This window comes from Pristis pectinata, chromosome 9 (assembly GCF_009764475.1).
Source record: "Pristis pectinata isolate sPriPec2 chromosome 9, sPriPec2.1.pri, whole genome shotgun sequence".
Lineage (NCBI taxonomy): Eukaryota > Metazoa > Chordata > Chondrichthyes > Rhinopristiformes > Pristidae > Pristis > Pristis pectinata.
The window spans coordinates 25,314,481-25,339,033 of record NC_067413.1 but is presented as its reverse complement, the minus strand read 5'-3'; the positions used below and the strand labels follow the sequence as shown (position 1 = coordinate 25,339,033).

At 39.3% G+C, this 24,553-nt stretch overlaps 1 protein-coding gene across 1 annotated transcript in view; it reads left to right on the top strand.

The window, feature by feature from the left end:
* Positions 1-24,553, top strand: part of LOC127574450 (mitogen-activated protein kinase kinase kinase 3-like) — a 95,264-nt gene that overhangs the window by 47,649 nt on the left and 23,062 nt on the right. The window contains 8 exon segments of the mRNA XM_052023466.1: positions 2,713-2,769; positions 4,852-4,892; positions 6,585-6,684; positions 7,374-7,487; positions 9,965-10,076; positions 15,690-15,823; positions 19,014-19,087; positions 21,193-21,254. Of these exon segments, the coding sequence (XP_051879426.1) occupies positions 2,713-2,769; positions 4,852-4,892; positions 6,585-6,684; positions 7,374-7,487; positions 9,965-10,076; positions 15,690-15,823; positions 19,014-19,087; positions 21,193-21,254 (694 nt within the window).

Below are 24,553 nucleotides of genomic sequence, written 5' to 3'. Positions count from 1 at the left end.
AACCACCCTAAACATTCAATCCCTTATATCACTGGTGATCTATCAAGAAAATGTGCTGCAATTACTTGCCTTGACTACTCCCACACACTTTACAAATCCGTGACCTCTAACCTGACTTGGAAATATATCGCTGGTCCTTCCTTGTCATTGGAACTTGCAACCCAACAGCATTGTTGGAAGGACTACAGTGGTTCAAGCAGGTGGCTTACCACTATTTTCTCAAGGTTATTTAGAGATGGGCCATGACCATAGGCCTTGCAAGCTATGCCCCCAGATCCCAAAAATGGATTTAAAATATTGTCACCTATGAGGTGCACCATATAAGGATGCAGATATCTTTAACTGAAGGGTAATATGAATGAGATGGGTTTCTATGACAAAATGGTAGTTTCATGGTTAATGCTATTCTGACTGTTTTTAATTACTTGATTTTAGATACTTCAGCAGTCATGGTGGGATTTGAACTTGTGTCTCTGTGACAATATTCAAAACGCTGGTTGCTAGGCCAGTAACTTGACTGCTGTGCTGCCCCATCCATTGTTTCAGAACTAGCCATGCCTCTAGCCAAACTGTTCCAATAACATTCAGTTTAAAGCAGGCACCACATCCACTCTCTCCGCCACCATTACATGATATGAAAAGACTTATTGTCAGTTTCTCACTGGCAGTAAGGAGTTGGCATTAAATGATGACCTTTCCTGTGGCACCTATATTACACAGAAGGGTGAAAGAAAATCAATCTGGCATAAAAATTTCACACTGTTATAACTTGTTTACTGTAATCTTAATGATGAAATAGTCACACAGGATAAGGGAATCTACTAATTCAGACCTTTAGAAAATACTGCTGTGCTTCTTATGAGTGCATTCTTGGGCCAGTGTACTTATTCTGGAATCCATCCAAAAATGTTGTAATCATTCTGGCTTTCAGCAGAGCTGGAAGATTATAGTTGGTGCATTTTCTGGTACTTACTCATCTAAACAATCACAGTTTATATTCCATTCTGATTACCTTTGAATTTCTCAGTTAGATTTACACATCTTTTAAAGTATTCGAGACTCAGGAACTCCCTTTCCTCTCTTTTCCATGGCAGTTCACCAGTCAATGTTATTTTATGCAATGTCAAAGCATTCCATTGTTATCATTATCAGTTGACTTTGGCTAACTTCTCACTAAGGGCGTGTTCTAATTCAGAATATTATTTAGCATTGGCTTTTATTTTGAAGAGCTACCAAGGCCCTTTCCTAGTTTTACAAATGGTTTCCTATGGAAAAAAATGTAGTTTTTATATATAAAAAAATAAACTTTATCTTTGTTTTGGAACACAGTATTAACAGCTGACTCCTTTAAAAGATTGACCTCATTTGGTCCACTTATCTTTTCTCCAATAAAAAAGAGAGAGATTCATGGATTTTATTTTATCACAAAGTTGGAAGTAACAGTTTGCACCCATTGACTCCTGTAAAGTCATAAAAAGTTATAGCTGAGGATATTTGACAGATGTACCCATTTTGACTCTTTAAAAGTCCTCCATCCCTGATTTTTCCCTCCAACCCTGTAAGTTCCTTATGATTGGGTAGCTGATCAAATCACTTCCAAAATTTTTTGACAACTCAGTTTCTATTAACTGTTCCAGATTCTGATAATTACGAGTAAAGAAAAAATTTTAACTCATTTCATTTGGCTGTCTTGGTGCGCCCTTTGGAACTTCTTCTCTGGTCTTGGTCAAATGTTTCTTACTTCTCACTGTCCAATGTCTTGGGCTTAAATAGATTATTTGTAATCTAGCTGGACCCTGTATTTAGCTTCAGACTCTATTGTTTGTTCACTGTACTGCTACCTCTGCAATATTATTTGCCTCTGCTTTTATTACAGACTGCTGAATCCTCATAACGCTATCTGTTCACTGTCTTCCCTTGAATCAATTCTTTTGACCTGTTGCTGTTGGAAATGCTTTCAGCCACCACAGCTCACTCGCTGAAATCCTCACCCCAAAATTCTCTGACTCCTTGCCTCCTTCTCCTCTTTAAAAAAAATTGGGAAAACAAATTTCTTGGATCTTTTCTCATTTGTACCCTTCCTCTCCTTTCCACGTTTGCCTATTTTGCTTATGCCTGTTTGTGAAAATACTTGGCGATCCTTCACCGCAAAGGTGCTATATAAATGCAAATAAGTGTCATACTTTCTGTGTACAGAACCACATCTAAGAATAACAACCTGCATTTATCAGGACCTTTTAATGTTATAAAATGATCGACAGAGCATAATCAGACAGAAATTAACACTGAGCCAAAGTCATTGAGTCATACAGCATGGAAACAGGCCATTTGACACATCAAGTCCATGCTAACCAGAGGGCACCCATCCATATTAATCCCATCTTCTAAAGTTATATGTCTAAACAAATCAGGTGCTCATCTAGACACTTCGTAAATGCTGCCAATGACTCCCCTTCCACCACACTCGCAGGAATTGCATTCCTTGTACTCATTACTCACTGGGTGAAAAAGTTCCCCCTCAGATCCCCTGTAAATCCCTTACCCAAATCTACAGTGGCATGCAAAAGTTTGGGCACCCTGGTCAAAATTTCTGTTACTGTGAATAGCTAAGCGAGTAAAAGATGACCTGATTTCCAAAAGGCATAAAGTTAAAGATGACACATTTCTTTAATATTTTAAGCAAGATTACTTTTTTATTTCCATCTCTTACAGTTTCAAAATAACAAGGAGAGAAAAGGGCCTGAAGCAAAAGTTTGGGCACCCTGCATGGTCAGTACTTAGTAACACCCCCTTTGGCAAGTATCACAGCTTGTAAATGCTTTCTGTAGCCAGCTAAGAGTCTTTCAATTCTTGTTTGGGGGATTTTTGCCCATTCTTCCTTGCAAAAGGCTTCTAGTTCTGTGAGATTCTTGGGCTGTCTTGCATGCACTGCTCTTTTGAGGTCTATCCACAGACTTTCGATGATGTTTAGGTTGGGGGACTGTGAGGGCCATGGCAAAACCTTCAGCTTGTGCCTCTTGAGGTAGTCCATTGTGGATTTTGATGTGTGTTTAGGATCGTTATCCTGTTGTAGAAGCCATCCTCTTTTCGTCTTCAGCTTTTTTACAGACGGTGTGATGTTTGCTTCCAGAATTTGCGGGTATTTAATTGAATTCATTCTTCCCTCTACCAGTGAAATGTTCCCTGTGCCACTGGCTGCAACACAAGCCCAAAGCATGATCGATCCACCCCCGTGCTTAACAGTTGGAGAGGTGTTCTTTTCATGAAATTCTGCACCCTTTTTCTCCAAACTTCCCTGTGTCCTCACCACAAAATTCAGTGTTAGAAGTTTGCAAAGGAACATCTAAACAAGCCCGATGCATTTTGGAAACAAGTCCTGTGGACTGATGAAGTTAAAATAGAACTTTTTGGCCGCAATGAGCAAAGGAGTGTGTCATCTTTAACTTTATGCCTTTTGGAAATCAGGTCATCTTTTACTTGCTTAGCTATTCACAGTAACAGAAATTTTGACCAGGGGTGCCCAAACTTTTGCATACCACTGTATATCCTCTATTTCTGTCTTCCTATGGGGAGAAACGTCCTGCAGTCTATACCTCAGTCATGACCCCTCTTAACCTCCTCTGCTCCAAGGAAAACAGACCTAGCCACTCCTGTCTCTAAAATAGACTTAGCCTCTTCAGTCTCTAAAACAGATCTAGCCTCTCCAGAAGATATTAGATGACTGACAAAAGCATGGTCAAAGGGATAGGTTTAAGATGTGCCTTACGGAGAAGTAATAGTTTGTAGGGGTTTTAGGAGGGAATTACAGACATTGGGATCTAGATGACTCAAGCTATAGATAGCAGATATTTGAAGGAAGTTCCAGGATGAACTTTCAGCTAGATCTGAAGGAATATAAAGCACTTTGATGGTTCTAGGATAGAATTTGTTGCAGACATGGTGAAGGACTAGGGGACTGGATGAATTTGAAGACAAGGATGAGAATTTTAAGTTTGTGCTTTGTTGGTATGAGCATTGAAGGTCAGAGAGCACAGAACTGACAGATTTGTGGAGAGTTAGGATGTATGAAAGTGGAATTCTATTATGAACTCAGGATAATGGAGGGGGTGGGGGAAAGAGTTAGAATGTGGGAAGGTGGCCTGTCAGGAGAACTCTGGAACTGTCACATTGCTGTCTACCTACCTTATTTAAATCTAATTGTAAGTAAAAACTTTCTCAGTACAACATTTTGTGGTGCATTTTGTGGTGAGTCTCTTTGGGAACATCATGGGCACATTACCAATAAATGCTGCTTGAGGCTTACCTTTACCAGGAAACTTCAAGAGATTCTTGAAAGCTCCTTCCACAATATTGGCCATCTCTCCATCAGCCCATCTGCCAACGTTTCCCTAAATCGTGCGATATTATTTTCGGATTTGACTATTCCATTGCTGTCGTGGTCAGCCTTCCATTTTCCCCAGTGTAACTTAAACTTTAACACAACCAAAATCTCCTGTAAAGGAGCATGAGTGAATGATTAATAAATGAACTTGAGAATGATCAAATCAGTACATAGGGATACAGAGTGATAAATGGGCAGGCTTTGTAAATAATGGGAATCTAGGTGGAGTTCCAGTTTACGTAAGAAGAAGCTAACTGAATAAAATGTTTTGGAAGTCAAGCCTGCAGTGTTTTAAGTTATGGATTAATTTGCAAATCCACCGAACTTTCTTAAGCAGTCCCTGAAAAATCTGCATGTTACTGTTTTAACTGACAGATCTTTTCACTGCTAACCTTCATCTCTTTTACATCCATGACCTTGATTCAGCTCCTGCTGTTTAGTTTCTATTAATAATTTTTCATTTTTTGCAGAATGAGGTGAGGATGAAATTTGAGCATGAAGGAGAAAAAAGGTAAGTTATATTTCTTAGATCATTTTACTATGAAATCTTTCCATTTCATTCAATATGACTGACTAGATATTCATATGCAAAGATTATTGGTTTCAAATTCTGATTCCTTACATGATTTTTCTAACTAACATACTTTTACAAATTTCCATTTATTTATATAACCCATAAGACATATCGATTGCACATTTGTAAGTTCCATGATTTAAATTAGAAATCTCAACTTGAACTGCAGCTTCACTCACTCAAGGGTCTAATGGAGGTGGGGATGGACAAATACATCTGAATTTACAAACTGATCATTGAGCAAAGGTATCAAGTACGTCAGCACCAAGTGCCACTACATGCCAAGGTTCTACCTGTCCCTGGTGTTTGCAAAGGATGGGCCTGGCCCCGTTGCCACGCAATGCCCCAGTCAGCTGGACATTGCCGCACTACCTTGTCCTTTGTGGAAAAGTTCTTCCAGACCAACACCTTTGACCACAAGTCCATCAGGCAGTGGTCAGCACGGAATACTCGATGGATACTGTGGGGTGGTTCCCTGAGCAGACTGTCCAGACCATCTGGCAGAATGCCTCATCGCCGGAACTCACCAACAAGCACCAAGACCTCGCTTGGCTGGTGGTGAGAGGGGTCCTCCCAGTCGGATCCTTCCTGCATGGTCAAAACATCAGTCCAAGTGCATGCTGCCCCCGGGAGGACTGTGCTGGGGATGAGATGGTTGCCCACCTCTTTGCGGGCTGTGGGTTTGCGAGGAGGGTGTGGCGAAAGATGCAAGAGTCCTTGTCACAGTTCATCCCCAGCAGCTGCATAACAGAGGATTCTCTGATCTAGGGGCTGTTCCCAGGGGGACACACAGACAAATATCAACTGCTGCTGGAAGGTCATCAACTCGGTGAAAGAAGCCCTTTGGTCTGCCCGAAACTTGTTGGTCTCCCAGCACTGCGAGATGTCCATAAGGGAATGCTGCTGACTGGCACATTCCAGGCTGCAGGAATATGTGCTGAGGGACGCACTGAAGCTGGGTGCAGCCAACGCAAGGCCTCGGTGGGGAAGAACTGCAGTTTAGGGTTCATCTGCCACTGGAGAGGGAGGGGCAGGGTCAGGTGAGAAAGCCCCGTAAATATTGTAGATACGGGATTGGGTAGCCCCCCAGGGAGCCACACGAGTGGCATTGGTGCTGTGTTTTTTTTATACAAAAAGGTAACACTAATGATGGATCTGTACATGAATGTAAAGGTTTGCACTGTTTTATTGTATATAGTTTGTTTTTTATGATGAATAAAGTTTATTTTGGAATAAAAAAAGGTCTGTATGTGATAGGTCAATAAGGCTGGGTTTGGCTCACCCACTCTCCTTAGCTTTTAGAGAGTCATAGAGAGAGTATGTATTATTGGTAAATTTGTAATTATGCCCTTCCTGTAGAACATGTATATTAATAGATTTAAGAAACAGGGAAATTCCTGTATAAAGGAAAAAAAAATGTCTTGACCAGAACATTAAACATTTGATCATATTAGTAAGAATGTCTGCTCGACCAGATTGTTTCAGAAACCAGCAGGAAAAGGGAAGCAGAACATTGAAGGGCCTTAAAAGTGTTTTAGATTCCTCAAAATATGTGAGCTTCCTGCTTCTTTATTAAGAGATTACTGGGGATTGTAATAATTTATGTAATTGGCAAATTTTTTTTTAAAGGGTCATGCAGTTCTCCAGACCAGTAAAGTTAAAAGACATCCTTCAAAAGGTCAAGGATGCCTTTGGGCAGCAAATGGAGTTACACCTTATTAACAATGAGGTATGCTTCTTGAATGCTCTGCATGCTTTATTTGTAAGTTATTAGCTTTCTGCATGTTATATGTTCATTCACTAGTGCAGCCTTCTCACAAATTGTCAGGGATGTTGGTATAATTGTAGAACTTGCCAATTAGGCAGTGATTATTCCATTCCCATAATATATAATTTAGGGACCCAATCAACTCCCTTGTCTCTGCCACATTGCCATGTAATTTTTTTGTATGACAGTTCCAGTGAAATAGAAATGAGAGGGAATGAAAACAACAGTAGCAGAGGTAAGAAAGAAAAGCAAAATGGCACGGAAACAGGCCTCTCAGCTCAGTGTAACTGCGCCAACCATCAAGCACCCAGCGACACTATCCAATGAGAGAAAGAGAGAAGTATTAGCATGGAAGTGAAGGAGAGAATAAAACCATCGTGAAGGATAAGAGCAAAAATTACAAGCAAGTAAAGGAGCATGAGTGAATGATTAATGAATGAAATTAAGGATTATCGAATCAATGCATGGGGATGCAGAGTGATAAGTGAGCAAATTGCAAATAATAGGAATCTAGGTGGAGTTCCAGTTTATGGAAGAAACAACTAACTGAGTAAAATGTTCTGGAAATCAAGCCTGCACTGTTCTAAGTTATAGATTAATTTGCACGTCTTCTGAACTTTATATGTCTGTGTTTATAAATTATTGAACAGCTTCAGACTCCATTACGATGCCAGAATGAATTGGACAAAGCCATTGAGCACTTGGACCTAAATTCTAGTCTGAAGACCTTGAGGATTTTGGTCCTGCCTCGAAAGAGCATCCACGTGAGTTAACCTTGTACAATATTTTTACCAGTTATTTTTCTTGAGTAAAAACTGGCTTATAGGTTTGACTTAATTGAATTCTTTTATCTAAAAGAGGTGATCAGCTTGCAGTTGGCAAGATCACTGTAGGAACGTTGTCCTGTTCCAATGCATGATTTGCAAGGTTAAAAAATTACTCTTAGAATATTTATTAAACTGAGCAATCTCTCCCATTTTAGTTGATAATCCTGCTTTCCATCACTGTTCAACTCAGTAATTCCTCTGAACCAGCATCCTGCATTACAGCAGTACATTTTTTTATTTTGGCTGATCCACCTCCATTATTCTGTTAAGTCCAATAACTATTCTTTACCAGTCTTCTGAAATAATTATTCCACAATAATTTTATTAACACTTCAGTACCCTGCATTACAGGCTACATATAACTTGATAATGCAGCTGTCTCACAGTTAAGATAAGTCAAAGTTAAGTTTATTGTCATATGCACAAGTACATCTATGCATTGAAAAACTTACTTGCAGCAGCATCACAGGCACATAGCATCATATAAACAGCATTCACAAGAAAAACAAATTATAAACAATTCTTACAAGAAAGCACAATTAGAACAAAAACAAAGACCATTTTAGTGCAAAGTGGTCATAGTGTTGCTAAACTCCAGTGATTAGGGTTTTGGTGGTTTTTTTGAAGAACCAAATGGTTGAAGGGAAGTAACCATTCTTGAACCTGGTGGTGTGGAACTTCAGGCTTCTGGGTGTCCCACCCGATGGTATCTGCAAAAAGATAGCATGGCCTGGATGCAAAATTCAGTAACTGACCATGGTCTTCCTCATCCAGCTCCGTCACAATGCCACACCCAGAAATTCCTCCCAACCAGTGTTATTAACTATGTTACTCCTGCTGCTGGAGCATCTGTTTCAGTCTGGCACACTCTTGTTCCATTCAGTTTGCCACTTATAGTACAATCAGCAACAATGGATTAGACAAATATTCAAAACAAATATTGAATAAAAATAATTAGATGCCATGATTAGCAGCCTTTTTTTTAAAGACACTGCAGGAAGCCTTAATGGTACAAAATGCTTGTGCACATTGGTGGGATAAGCCATGCTCTGTGTTACGCAGTTGAGGGTGTTTGAACTTGCACAGTAAATGTCAGCTAGAACAATGCAGTATAGGTAGGTGAAGCCATCTGTCAGTGTGCAATACAGAATTAACATCAGTGCAACCATTCTGGAGATTTATGATGCAACTGAGGCTTTTTCAAGACTGAATGTGCATTGAGTGCTGGAAGGAACCCAGCATCATGCCATTTAAGGAGTTTATCCATTTCTAACAGCTTACTTCTAGCTGTTAGCCCAACCATCTTCAACTGCTTTAGAAATGAACTTCTCTTCATTATGAGGTTGCAGATAGGAATGTTTGCCATTGATGGTACAATGTTCAATTCCATTAGAAAATGATGTATTCCAAGCCTGTATGCAGCAAAGCTTGGACAGCATTGGTAGATAAATGACAACTAACATTATCATGCAGATCTACCAACAATAACCATTCCTAGCAAGAGAAAATATAACCACCTTCCACTGGTGTTTGATTGCATTAGCAGCAATGATTTTTCTCTTTAACATTCTGGAATTCATCATTGGTCAGAACAGGTCAGGGACTGGATGTTTTGCAGCTTGTCTTGATCCCCAGGACCTACTATCTACAAGGCATGTCAGGAATGTGATGTTCATTCGCCTGGAAGAGTGTAGCATCAACAACACTCACGAAGCTAGGCACCATTCAGGATAAGACAGCCCTTTTGACCAGCACTCTATACATCACCATAAACATTCATTTCATCCAGCACTAATGCACAAAAGCCATCTAAAAAAAACGCACTTCAGCAACTTGCCAAGTTTTCATTGACAGCCCCTGCTAAAGCACAAATTCTACCACCTTGAAAGACAAAAGAAGTTGGTCCCTAGGGATGAAATCACTTGCATTTTCCTTTCCTGGTTGCACACCATCATGACTTTGGAAATGTATTGAATTCCTTCATTGTCCCTGAATCAAAATCCCAGAAATTCCCAATAGGAGAACCTTCACCAGTAGGATTGCACTGGCTCAAGAAGAGCCACCTTCACCTCAAGGGCAGTGAGGCAGTTAGCAGGTGAATGCAGCCTTCTCACATCTTGGAAGAACATACAAAAAAGAACTACAAGAATTACAATTAATTAAGGAACTGTTGAAATGAGCCAATTTTTAATAATATTATGTTGTAAACAGATTTGTAATAATGTAATCCTGCAAACCTTGTTGCATTGCTCTTAAAATCCGCAAAAGTGGAATGTTGTAGCAGCAAAATCTTGATGTCTAAAAACACCTGTTAAAAACGAGAATTTTTTTTTGGACTATCAACATTGGTATGCTATTGTTAGTTTATCAAGTCTGATAAAAAAAACTTTATTTCATCTGTGTAATGCTGGCAGGTGAATTGTAAAACTGCAGAGAAGTTGCCAGAGATTAGGATATCCAAGTCTATGGGAGACTTGTTGGGATCATTATATAAAGGGAGTGAGCGCCATCGGAAACTGTCAACAGGTGAGACAACCTTTATGTTCTTGTTACTCAAAATACCTAGCAACCACTATTTTTAGAAGTTCATTCTGTTTGCTGTGTTTATCCAGTGAATAATTGAGGGTCAAATATTGTTCCCAGCCACTTCTAGATTTCAGCCAGAATGACAGTGATACAAGTTGCTGCAATTGGCTTTAAAAGCCATGAGATAGGGAGAGGAAAATCAAGTAGAGTTTTTGGCAATGATGTCAGAGTCCGGGTAGTTGTGGAATGGACAACAACCACAGGAATAATGAGCATTTACAGTCCTATCGAAGTTTACTCCAACGATGAGTCAATTTTTTCATGTGGCTGATCGCCACTGCCTTGTCCTTTGCCCAATTTGTCCCCTTGACTGAGAGTGCAGATAGTCATCTTACTCCTGAGTCTATTCACAAAATCCAATCCAAAATTGCAGAAGTGAATTAAGTTAACTTCTTGGGACATTGAAAGGAAGATTTAATTGAAAGTTATAGTTGCAAATCATTTATGATTTATGGGTTGTGGTTATGCCTTAGTTTTATTCTCATCTCTGTTGAATGTTAGAAATCTGAGAATTCAAACATAGGAATTCATACCCATTTTCACTGATGCAAAATACTAGGTACCAGGTTGACTACTATGTCTGCTTTCAGAAACAGGAACAGTAAATTCTGGAAATATTTAGCATCTTGTACATCATCCATGGGAGAGAAACATAGTTAACATATCAGACTGATGAATTTTTGAGGAGTCTAACAATATTACCTACTCAGGGAGATGATGGGGAAGCTTTGGAATTTACTATTTTTAATAGTAGCTTATTTTATATTAGAGCCAATTTTAAATGAACTAATTTAGCATTTAAGATGTATGTTTATGTCTGCAGTCAGAGGGAGATTGTTGTTATCAGAATACTGACTCCAGTCCTTTTTTGTTAATCATGAACTTCCTTCAATGTTGATAGCTTAGGCTAACTTCCTTTAATAGTTCCCACAAAGGTTTGGGTACGTCAGTCAGTTAGCAGTCTTGATATTGAAATGCATGCCTTTTGCTGAGTGCAGTGTTGTTTAACCCTTGACAGAAACCATTTTACCAACATTGTACTCCATCTACCAGACCCTTGCCCACTCACTTAATCTATCTATATCTCTCTGCCGACTCTCAGCATCCTCTGCACAATTTCCTTTTCCACTGAATTTAGTGTCATCAACAAACTTAGATATGCTACACTAAGTCCCCTCTTCCAAATCATTAATGTGTATTGTGAACAGTTGCAGGCCCAGCACTGACCCCTCTAGCACCCTGCTCACCACTGATTGCCAACCAGAGAAACACCCATTTATCCCAACTCTCTGCCTTCTATTGGTTAACCAATCCTCTAACCATTTTTAATACATTACCTCCCCAACTCCATGCATCCTTATCTTATGGACAAGGCTTTTATGCGGCACCTTATCAAACGTCTTCTGGAAATCCAAGTATACAACATCTACCTGTCTGCCTCTATCCACTGCACTCATAATGTCCTCAAAGAACTCCAATAATTTTGTCAAATAGGACCTACCCTTCCTGAATCAGTGTTGCGTCTGCATGATGGAACCACTTCTGTCCTGATGTCTCACTATTTCTTCCTTAATTATAGCTTCAAGCATTTTCCCGACTACAGACATTAAGCTAATTGGCCTATAGCTACCTGCCTTTTGCCTACATAGTTTTTTTAAAACAGTGGCATGACACTCACTGTCTTCCAATCCACTGGGACCTGCCCAGCATCCAGAGAATTTTGGTAAATTATCACAAACGCCTCTACTACAACTTCTGCCATTTCTTTCAGTACCCAGGGATGCATCCCATCAGGACCAGGGAACTTGTCTACTCACTAGTTTGCTGATCACAACCTCTTCAGTGACAGCGATTGTATCAAGGTCCTCACCTCCCATTCGCATCCATAACATCTCTCTTTGGCATGTTAGACATGTCCTCCACTGTGAAGACTGACACAGAATAGTTCAAGGGCTCAGCCATTTCCACATTACCCAATAGTAATTCTCCCTTTTTATCTTCCAAGGGGCCTATGTTCACTTTAGCCACCCTTTTCCACTTTATATAATTTAAAAATCCTTTACCATCTGTTTTTATATTTTGTGCCAGTTTACTTTTATAACCTATCTTCCCTTTCTTTACTGCTTGCTTAGTGGTTCTTTATTGCTTTTTAAAGTTTTCCCAATCTTCCAGTTTCCCACTACTTTTGGCGACTTTGTATGCATGAACTTTTAACTTAATGCCTTTTACTTCCGTAGTTATCCAAGGCTGGCTCTCCCCACCCTTACTGTCCTTGCTTTTAACTGGAATATACTTTTGTTGAGCACTGTGAAAAATGTCTTTGAAAGTCTTCCACTGGTCCTCAACTGTTCCACCATATAACATGTGTTTCCAGTCTACACTAGCTAACTCCTCCCTCATCCCATTGTAGTCTCCCTTGTTTAGGCATAATACACTGGTTTTAGATAGAACTATTGCACCCTCCATTTGTATGAGAAATTCAATCATACTGTGATCACTCTTTCTAAGAGGATCCCTAACAACAAGATCATTAATTTTACCTGTCTCATTGCACAGGACAAGATCCAAGATAGCATTTTCCCTTGTAGGTTCACTAACATGCTGTACAGGAAAGCTATCACAGATGCATTCTATGAAGTCCTCCTCAAGACTGCCTCGACTAACTTGATTTGCCCAATCTATGCGGAAGTGAAAGTCCCCCATGACAACTGCCGTTCCATTCTTACATGCATCAAGTATTTCTTGGTTTATTGCCTGTGCCACTGTAATGTTATTATTCAGTGGCCTATAGACAACTCCCACCAGTGATTTCACCCCTACTTCCACCACCCCCCCCCCCCACCACAGCCCTTTACTATTCCTAATCTTTACCCAGATGGACTCAACATTCTGCTCCCTAGATCTTATATCCTCTCTATAACCCTGATCTCATTCTTAATTAAGAGCACTACCCCACCCCCTTACCTTCCTGCCTATCCTTCCACATTACCTGATACCCTTGGATATTTAATTCCCACTCATCTCCACCCTGCAACAACGTTTCTGTAATGGCCACTAAATCATACCCCTTTGTACTGATTTGTGCCACAAGTTCACTGGCCTTGTTTCAAGTACTGCAGGCATTCAGATAAAGTGCCTTTACACTCATTGTCCTATTCGAATCTCGTAACCCTTGTGTTTTACTTTTCTATACTTAGTCTTCTCTTTTCTAACTTTTGCTCTAGTCTCTGCTTTGCTTCCCTGTCTTTCTGCATGGATTGCCATCCCCCTGCCACATTAGTTTAAACCCTCCCCAGCAGCACTAGCAAACAATCCCCCTGGGACTTTGATCCCAGTCCTGACCAGGTGTACACCATACAGTTTGTACTGGTCCCACCTCCCCCAGAACCAGTTCCAATGCCCCAGGAATGTAAAACCCTCCCTTCTGCACCACTGCTGAAGCCACATATTCATTTCTAACTATGCTGCTATTCCTACTCTGACTGGTACATGGCACAGGTAGTAAACCTGAGATTATTACCTTTGAGGTCCTATTTTTTTTAATCTACCTCCTGGCTCCCTGAATTCAGCTTGTAGGATCTCATCCTGCTTTTTTCCTCTGTCATTGGTACCTACGTGCACCATGACAACTGGCTGTTCACCCTCCCCTTCCAGAATGCCCTATAGACACTCCGAGATATTCCTGACCCTTGCACCTGGGAGGCACCACACCAACCGGGAGTTCCGTTTGCAGCTACAGAAACTCCTGTCTATTCCCCTTACCATGGAATCCCCTACCACTATAGCTCTGCCACTTTTTATCCTGTCCTCCTGTGCAGCAGAGCCACTCACAGTGCCGTGATCCTGACTACTGCTGCCTTCCCCTGATGAGCCATCTCCCCCAACAGTATCCAGAGCAGTATATCTGTTTTGGAGGGAGATGACTGCAGGGGACTCCTGCACTACCTTCCTGCTACTGCTTTGCCTGTTGGTCACCCATTCCCTATCTTTCCCTAGGCCTTTAAACTGCAGTGTGACCAACTCACTAAACATACTCTCCACAACATTCTCAGCATCACAGATGCTCCAAAGTGAATCCATGCGCAGCTCCAGTGCTGTCATGCAGTCTGTCAGGAGCTGCAGCTGGACACTTCTTGCACACAGTCATCAGGGACACTGGCGGCCTCCACAAGTTCCCACATTGCACAGGAGGAGAATGACACAGGTCTGAGCTTACCTGCCATGACTAAAAACCTTTGAGGGAAAATAAAGAGACAGAAAAAAAGAATAAGAACCTACCCTCATCTTACCTCATGTTGCTTGTACTCCTCACTGAAGCCTGGTAGTCACCAAAGCCCACACTTATAGACAACCAGCAGCACTTTGACTGGACAGCAGCCCCTCTCAAAATGGTTGCTCTACTTGGCCCTAACTTTTTATTGGCTGCTGTTAACCAGCCAATGAGCCATCAACTATTAACAACTTGCAAATGCACCTCTTTTAGACTCCTGCAAGATGAAACGCACAAGTACAGAGACTCACCTCTTTTCAAATCTCCCGCTCCAAATCTTATTTCAGATAGTGTAGCACTGTCGACCCGCTCATCACTTATCAAATCCACACAATGTGAGAAGGACTCAGAGCTTCCCAGATTTCCTTTAGCAGCTTAAAAGCTAGGCTGGACTCCAGCAGAAAACCTTGTTATGAGAAGTTCTAATTCCCTAGACTTGCAGGAGGATTTTAACTTCATATTAAAAAAGCACTTTTACTGACGAAGAAGAAGACATGTTTCTCTTGGGTATTTTTAAAATTAGAATAGAGATCCATTGAAATTGCTAATATCTCTTGGATTTGTAGCACACAGACATTTAGAGGTTGCCTAGCAAAAAGAAGAAAACATTAGAAGGATGACTAATTATTGACTTAAAATATTTGTTTTCTGAGAGGTCTTGAACAAAATGAATGAGGGCATCTCAGTAAATAGTGCTTTTGCAAGTGATGTCAACATCCTGAAGTAAAAAAAATAAGTAAATAAATACATTGAGGATAGGAAAACATAAATATTAAACCTACCATCGACTGATACAGATTGCAGCTAATTTAAGTGATTCCAGCGACCTGACTTTTAACTATCCTTCCTGGCAATCTGCAGCAGGTCTCATCTCCTCAGTGTAAAGAAATACTTCACGGTGACCACCAATTTGGCCAAAACTCTACAGTTTATGTGTTATAGATTGATTATTCATTTTAGTTGTGGGATTCTGGCATCAGAATAAATGGACACTCTTATCAATCCCGTTGAACCCTTCTATCAATTTTAACAATTAAATCACCCCTAAGTTTCTTTGCTAAATGGAATGCAAGTCAAATTTATATAACTCCGTATAATTTAACCCTTTAACCCCTGGTATCAATCTGGTGAATGTGCTGCACATCAAGCCATATCAATGCTGTAATATAAACTGGGCAAGTAGCATCTATGTCACTACCAATCTCTATTGGGTTCTTGCTCACGTTGCAGGGGTTTTGCAAAAAAGTAATTGAGCTTGTCAATATTTTTTCTAATTGCTGCAGGTTCCCTGCACACAGGTCGTAGTTCACCTCCACCTGGGAGTGTTCCTGATGGTCAGCAGCAGTTTGCACGTCAAGGATCTTACACCAGCATCAATAGCGAGGGAGAATTCATTCCAGAGACATTGGAACAAAATGTAAGGTTTATTCTGTCTATTCTGCCAAAGCTCCAAAGTACACAAAAGTCCTAGCTTAGTGCTATTAATTGAACTAGTTGAATTTCATGACGGTTGTGCTTCTGAAATGAAGAGACAGACTCCTCCTTGGGTGCATGATTTCTAAAAACAGGCCTAACAGAGTCGATGAGTTAGTAGTTGCCAATTACCATTTATTTTCTGGTACTGATAGGAAGTAAGCCTCTGATCAAATAGTGCTTTTGCCAAACTGAAAGCGATCTTGATGCTTTACAGCACAGAGATCAAGAGCAGAAACTATTATAGGCAGACAGGAAGCCAACAGATTGGGAGATTCGGGGGAGATGTAAAGTGCAAAGAGCTGGACTTTAAAAAGCAGGATGGGAGGAGCAAAGTGGTGTTTGTGGGGTGGAAATATGGCTGCGGTATCTGAGGATAGAGCACAGGGAAAGGGAAGTTAGAGTTAGCTCTCATAATTAAATGTTAGAGTTCCATTACCTGACCTTGGTTTCTCCAGAAGCATAACAGATTTATATAGAGCATTGGAAGCTGGAAATATAACGCAAAATGGGAAACATAACAAAATGAAAGGGAGCTCCATATTTGATGAACCTTATTGACTTCCTTAAAGGAGAAACTAAACTGATGGATGGGATAATAACATAATGTAGGAATAGGTGCAGGTAATACTGTTTTGTGGCAAATAAACTTACCAGTTTATAAATGCCAAAAGCTATCAAATGACACAGTAAATGTACTGATCTTTTTATCATGGTGTTTTAGACAGCTGAGCTACCAGAGCAGTGTGAGAATTACCCAATTTTTGAATATGCAGTGGGAGCTTTAATTTCTCATTGAACAAAGCTGAATTAACAATGTCATCTGAGCAACAGTATCTATAATATTTTAGTAATCATCCAGTATTGCACTGAAGTGTTGGGCTATATTCTGAGCTGAAATCCAGGGGCTTTGGGTTGCAGGTCTCTGACTCGGAGGCAATAGTGTTATCAACTGAGGCAAGCTGATACTGATCTTGAAGCAAAGGTACTCCAGAAAACTTTAAACAGCTTTATATTGTTTCGAGCATGGTTGGCAGCAGTTTTAAAGATTTAAATGACATCCATAATAACATACTGACACTTAGATGGAGACTTCAATGACCTCAATCTCCTAAAGCTCTTATGTGACCAGTTAAGTGTTCTTAAAGCATGATCACTGTTTTAACACTAAGAAATGCAACAGGTAATTTGGCAACAGCAAGGATCCAGAAATAACAATGTGATAATGACGAGTGAATCTGTGTTAGTGATGTCAATTAAAGGACAAAATATTCCTTGTTCTTTTTCACACAGAACATTAGGATTTTGTCATCGGTCTGAGAGTGGAATTGAGGCCATGATTTAGTATCTCACTCCTCTAATATTGCATTGGAGAATTTGAATTTATCTATCAAGTAGTTCTCCAGTTTCTCAGGGATAAACTTGCTTCCTTAGAAGCAAACCTGACAATTAAATAGTGTCAAAACGATGATCTATTTAAATGAGTGTGCTGGTTGTTACCCAGTGCACCAACCTGGGAATTTATGTAATTGAGATCCTTCAGGCCACAATCATTCAGCCACAATAACAACGGCTACTTACACATAATTAGTGCTTTTTATGATCAGGCAAATCCAAAGAGTTCCTGTATACATCTGTTCTGAACAATACTTTATGATCAGAACTTGTCAAAGTCCCAAGCACTGGAAACACAAACTCAGTAATTCAGGAGCACAAAACTGTTTATTTTCCTGGTATTCATATGAAATCTTCTGGAATAAGATGAAATTGTGATGATTTCTGGTCAAATCACACCTGTCCAAAACTCTACCCAGACATATCCAGTCATGAAATATGCTTTCCCAAATTACCATTTTCTACATCAGATGTGCAACTACTGATTTAATCTGGCACCCAAGAGACTGCAGATGCTGGAATCTGGAGCAAAATAAACCTGCTGGAGGAACTCAGTGGATCAAGCAACATTTGGGAGTGCTTTAGGTCAACACCATTGACGTTTTGGGTCGAGAATTTAATGATTTAATCCTCTGACATAGCTCATTTTCGGGGAAATTAGTGCATTTTTTAAGCTATTGAGTTTTCTCAGATTTAAAAAGGTCCTCCCTGAGCAAATTATTTCTCTCCTCAAGGTCCCACTCACATCACTTTAATGACTCCCACCACCCCATTGGTGCTTAAACATTTTCAGAATTATCAGCTGCTAGTTGTATGCAGCCCTATATTGAGATCAATATAAGGCTTAATTTTTGAGTTAAATATAAGACACAAATTGTTATAACACACCATAATTATAATTGAAATGTAGGGAATAACCATGAATTATTTAACAACATTTTTTAAACACAATGGAACTTGTTTTCCTGCTTTCCTCACATCAGGGTCTTAAATGATTGGTATGTTGCCTGAAGGCATAAATCAATGTGTCATGTGTCTTTTCTACATAAGACACAAAAGATGTGAGAGAACATATTGGATCCCAGATGCAGAGTTTACTCAGAAATTCCCAGAGTCTCAGTAATGTTCTCACTGTATGCCTAATATTCATCACACGGCAGGGTTTGACAACTAATCAATTTATTCCAATTAGTAATTACATCTATCTCAAAAAATGAACTGATTGTGAAATATACCTGCAGAGTTGATTAATCAAAATAAGCATTGTTGTTCAACAGTAAATGAATAACCTGTGTTCATATATATTATCCCATACATCAATCTCCATGGAGAACTGACCTTCATCTTTCTAGATAATAAGAAATAAAACTTTTCTTTAGTTACTAAAGTAGTTTGCTAGTGCATGGGTTCAAAGAGCAGTAAATGAAAGTTAGTGAGAAAGAAATTAATCCTGGGTCTCAGGCTAAGAGCACAATATAGTAATTTATGTGCTTTTGTATCCTGCTTCTGAAATCCTGCTGCTTTGAAATCAGTGAATTGATGGATGATCTTCTATCTCATTGTGTTCTACAAAGATATAGATCTTCAGATTGCAATGTTATTCTTTTGTTTCAATGGTTTCTCTGCAAGGTCAAAACTTTTTCAGTTGACCTTATTGTACATTTGTTCCTGTCTGTATTTGTTTAATCTGATATCAAAGCTAGCTATTTCTGAAAGTTTACTGTTGTTTCTGATTGCAGATGTTGGACCCCTTCAGCAGTGCTGAAGCATCACTTTCTGGAAGTTGTCAGTCTCTGGACAGATCGATAGACAGGTAGATACTCATTGTTGTGGATTTGTATTCATTTTTTACAAATCTTATTAAGTGACTATCTTTGCTTTCACTTTCTATTCCCTCTTGATCTGTGGCATGGTAAGAGGGGATGCAGACTTTAGTTATTCCGTTAATGATGTTATCTTATTTTTTACCTTTTCATTTATTCATTTTTCAGGATTTGAGTGTTGCTGTCAAGGCCAGCATTTATTGCCCATTCCTAATTACCCTTGAGAATATGGTAGTGACTCCTCTTCTTGAACTGCTGTACACCTTCTGTTGAAGGAACTCCCAGCACAGTATTTGCGGGATGCCTCACAGCCTTTGAATAAAACACTACACTAAGATTTTGTTTAGTTAAAAAGATAATTGTTTAGTATTCTGCAATGATGAGTTCAAATAGTTTGAAAGGCTTTCTTCATCTTATATTTCTTAGAGTGAAAACATTTTATTTGTCACCTTTCATGTAATTATCTTGATGGTTGGTCAAAATTGGAAGCATTTCCAGAAGGCAAGATTAACTGTATCAGTTCCTTCTCAAATAATTATTTTTGACCATCAAAATTTTTTGTCTTATTGATTTTTGCAGTCAATGCAATTGCTGAATTTTACTCATTTTAACTTCTAACAAAATTCCATCTTTCATAAGATCTCAGAATTATGGAATGCTTTACGTTTCAAACATTTCTTTCTGTAACATGAGAACAGAAATGGGCTATTCAAAACATTAATCCTGCCTGCCTTTCAATTACATCATGAGTGACAAGAATCATAACTTTGTCTACTACCCATGAACCTGTAACACTTAATAACACCATTGTTTAATAAAAGTCACTCAATTTTTAAATTCTCATCTAATGAAGTCTTGACAGCTTTCTGAGGGAAGCTGTCAAGACTTCATTAGATGAGAATTAAAAAATTTCTGCCTCTTTGTGGAGAAATACCATCTGATGTCATCCTTGAGCAGCCTTTCTCTAAGTTTAAACTTTTTCCCCGTTTTCTGTTCATTTAGTTTCTAGCTTCACTTAAAAGATACTGCAAACTACTTATGAGGGATGGATTCGTATAAATGTATGTTGATTGAGGTATCGTTGAAGAAACCGACATGAGAAGTTGGAAATAGATTTGTAACATTGGCAAAAAAAAAGGCATAAGCCTGGAGGATTGTGTAATTTAAGGATTCTGCAAGGAAAGTGAGGGCAATGATAAGGAAAGGGAAGTTAGAATTCAGGAATAGGCTAGTGTGAAATATAAAAACAGATTGTAGGTGTTTTTCTAGAAGCGTCAAAAGGAAAAGCTTAGCTTAAGTTAATGTGATTCCCTTACAAACTGAGACGGGAGAAATTATACTAAGGAATAAGAAATGAACAGAGAAATTAAATATTTTGTGTCTACTTTCACAGAAGAAGATAGAGAAAGTCTCCTGAAAATACTGGAGGAATAGAGGTCTAGAGTGAATGAGGATCACAAAGAAATTATGTAATTAACTGGTACTGGAGAGAGTAATGTAACTGAAAGGCGATAAATTCGCAGGGCATGATGGCCTACATCCTTAAATTCCACAGGAACTGGCCATGGAAAGAGTGGATGTGCTGGTTGTCATCTTCCAAAATTACATAGATTGATGAATAGTTACTATGGACTAGAAGTTAGAGAATGTATGCACTATTTAAGAGAGGAGACAGGTAAGTATAGACCAGTTGGCTTGACATCAAAAGCAGGGAAAATGCTAGAATGATTTATTGAGTAAGTAGTGATAGGGCTCTTGAAAACTAATAATAGGATTGGACTGAGTCAAACAGGGGTTTATGAAAGGAAAATCATGTTTCGTAAATCTGTTGAAACTTACTGAGATTGTGATGTAGAGAATGACAAACCAGTTTTTTGTTGTGCATTTGGACTTTCATTAGGGCATTGATAAGGTGCCACAAAAGAGATTATTACCCATACACACGGTAACCAGAGAAATTTTTACTAAAGGTTCTAAATAATCAAATACAAAAATCATTTAGATCTATTTATAGAAGTACTTAAGAATTTGAAGTACTTAAGTCATCTACTGGTTTTTAAAATCTTTGTTTGTTCTTTATTTTCTCAAATTATAGTCCATCTTTCAGCCAGTCTGGACTTGCAAGGAGTTATCCTGATGAATGCTTCAACTTTAAAGGTAGGAATTTCATACGAATCACCTGTACATGTTGTGAACTGTGAATGGAAAGTTCAGGATTAACGTTAGAAAGCAAATGATCAGCAGGTGATCTGCAGGTATGTTGGGTGTGGCAAAAATTCTGGTGTCAAACAAAGATGTATAGCTAATGGAACCATATATTTGTGTCAAAAAAATTGTCAGATCAATTGAAGGACCTCCTTCATTTGCATGTGATATTATTGCATGGTTATAGAAAATTATGTATTGGGTGTCAACTGAGAGAAAACAAGAAGAGTGGAGCTAGAATAATGGGACTAAATCTGAATGGAAGATTGCTAAAAAGTCGAGGCTTAGTTTGTCTTGGACAACTAAAGGATTGAGGAGTCTCAGTGAACATCTTTGTCCTCAATGGTGACAGAAACCAGAACATCAGTGCAGACATGCTGATGGATTTGCAACTATCTTCAGCCAGAAGTGCAGTGTGGAACATTCACTTTGACTTCATCCTGAGATCACACTGTATTAGGGCCTAGATTTCAACCAATTTGAATCACTCCAGAAAATTGCTGAGTAACATATGAGAGAGGTTTTAGAGTCTGAGAACCCATATCCCAGCAAGGACTTGCCATGTTTGCTGGGATGAAGGAGGGATAACAATTGCAACAGGTTTAGTTCTGTCAACATACTGAGGACAGCATGTAATCACCCAATATTAAATCAACTTGGGATTTTCTGTATACAAATCAGGTCCTTACAACAGTAGGTGTTCTGATGAATAAAATCACAACCACTTACCATGGCACAGCATCTCAAACGTGGGAAAAAAGTTCTGAGCCTTCACTCTGCTGGCATCGTAGTCCAAACAGCAGTAGAAGGAAACATCCCTATTTGCAAGTTCATTGCTGCCAAATATTTTTTTCTTTGATACATAATCTTGAATTGAGAAAACAAATCAGTGCTGTCGGGATTATTCAGAAGGTTTGGAATTTTTATCTTCTATTACATCATCCGGCTTTGTCTAATCTTGCGTAAGTAGGATCACATCGTTTACAAACTGGTTTCAAGTTTGTGTGGACTGCTACCTGTACATATTATTAATGGTAAGTAATCAGAAGAGCCAATACATGAGAACATTTACCCATAATCCAAGACATACACAGTGTATATTAGGGCCCTGAGGAGTGTTATTGAACAGCAAGACCTTGGGGTACAAGTACATTGTTCCCTAAAAGTGGCGACGTAGGTAGAGTGTTCAAGAAGACATATAGTATGCTTGCCTTCTTCAGCCAAAGCATTGAGTAGAGGAGTTGAGACATGGTGTTACACTTTCAGAACTCAATAGTTAGGCTGCACCTGGAGTATTGTGTGTAGTTCTGGTTGCTATGCTATCGGAAGGATTTGTTTAATCTAAAGGGGGTGCAGAAAAGATTCACAAGAATATTGCCTGGACTGAAGGGCTTGAGATATAAGGAGAGATTGGATAAGCTAGGAATGTTTTCCCTGGATCGAAAAAAGCTAAGTAGGAACTGTACAGAGATTTATAAAATTATGAAGGGCATAGATAGGGTAGATAGTCTCAGACTTTTTCTCAAGTTAGGGGAGTCTAAGACTGGAGGGCAAGGTTTAAAGTGAAAGGGAAAAGATTAAAAGGAGATCTGAGGAACAAATTTTTCACACTGAGGACGGTGGGTATATGGAACGAGTTGCCAGAGAAGGCGGTAGAGGCAGGTACAATTACAACATTAAAAGGCATTTGGACAGGTACATGGATAGGAAAGAGGGATATGGCCAAATGCAGACAAATGGCATAACCATTGGTTGGCATTGACAAGCTGGACTGAAGGCCTGTTTCTGTGTTGTATAACTCTATGGATGTACAAACCTCACAATCTATGCAGCTTAAACATTTGACAGAAGAACAGTTGAGTTCTTTGGCCGTTTACAGACCAGCTGTTAATTTTGATATCTAAACATTTTAGCCAGCTGGAAAATCCCACAGATGCTTCCAAGATTCATGAATCTGAACAGATGTATCTTAATCTTTATATTAGTGGACCTTGTATGCTTTTCTCTGCATGATGCAGATCATGAGCTCCCTCCCAGACAATCCATATTTTGGCAATAACTGCAACATGGTTCAATTAGCAAGCATATATAAAAGCCAAAAGCTGTTGTAATTTGCTGTTGTAACTAAGATAATTGTAAATATATTGCCTACTGCTGTATTACTGGACTTCGCTTTAATGACATTTTAATAAGGTATTATGTTGTCCATATAAATGTTCCTCCTTTTAAATGTGTGAATGATCTGTGCTGAATTACATTCTTGTATGTTCACAATTTCTCCTGGGCATAGTCTTCTGATGAGAAGCCAGATCCTAGCTAATTGGTTTGGTTCAGCAAGGTCGCACTGGACCTGTCACAAATGACCAGCTCTGCCCTGAATGCCTTTGTCAACTGGTGCGACCCCACATCTAGGTGTGCTGGCTGTTAAAGCTAAGTTCTGTGGCCAGCAGCATCAAAGAATGCTGTCATGATGTGAGATTTGCAACTCAAACCATTCTGTAAGAAATGTTATTTTTGTTTTATTCAGTATCTTGTCAAAGTCATGGTTTTAACTGAGAACCAGAGGAAATTGAGAGAGAATGGAATAGACGATGGATCATGGCATCCCTAATCCTATTCATGCTATCTTTCCTGCCTTTTCACAAATGGGCTGTGTAAAGTGACCATGTCCAACAGATATTAATCCATGAGAAAGTATTTCCTTCCCCAGATTGTATCTTAACTTAGATTGTCTTGGGAAAGAAGCCCTGGTTTGTGTTACTGCCTCTCCATTGTGCACATACACAGAGCTTTCAAATGTCCTTCCACATTGACTAGACATAGAAATGGAGACGTAGAGTTATACAGAATGGAAATAGGCCCTTCCACCCAATTCATCCATGCTGACTAAGGTGCCCACCTAAGCTAGTCCCATTTGCCTGCGTTTGGCCCATATCCCTCTAAACCTTTCCTATTCACGTACTTATCCAAATGTCTTTTAAATGTTGCTATTGTACCTGCCTCAACTACTTTCTCTGGTAGATTGTACCATCAGACACTATGGAAAGAGTCCCTTTGACCCATTTACACGAATCTTACACAAAACTAATCCTATTTTATTCTCCCCATGTTCCCATGAACTGCCTTCCAGATTCTGCTACTCACCTACACTCCATGGGCAGTTTGCTGTGGCCAGTTAATCTCCCAACCTGCCCATCTTTGTGATATGGGAAGAAACCGGAGGATCAGGAGAAAACCCACACAGTCACTGG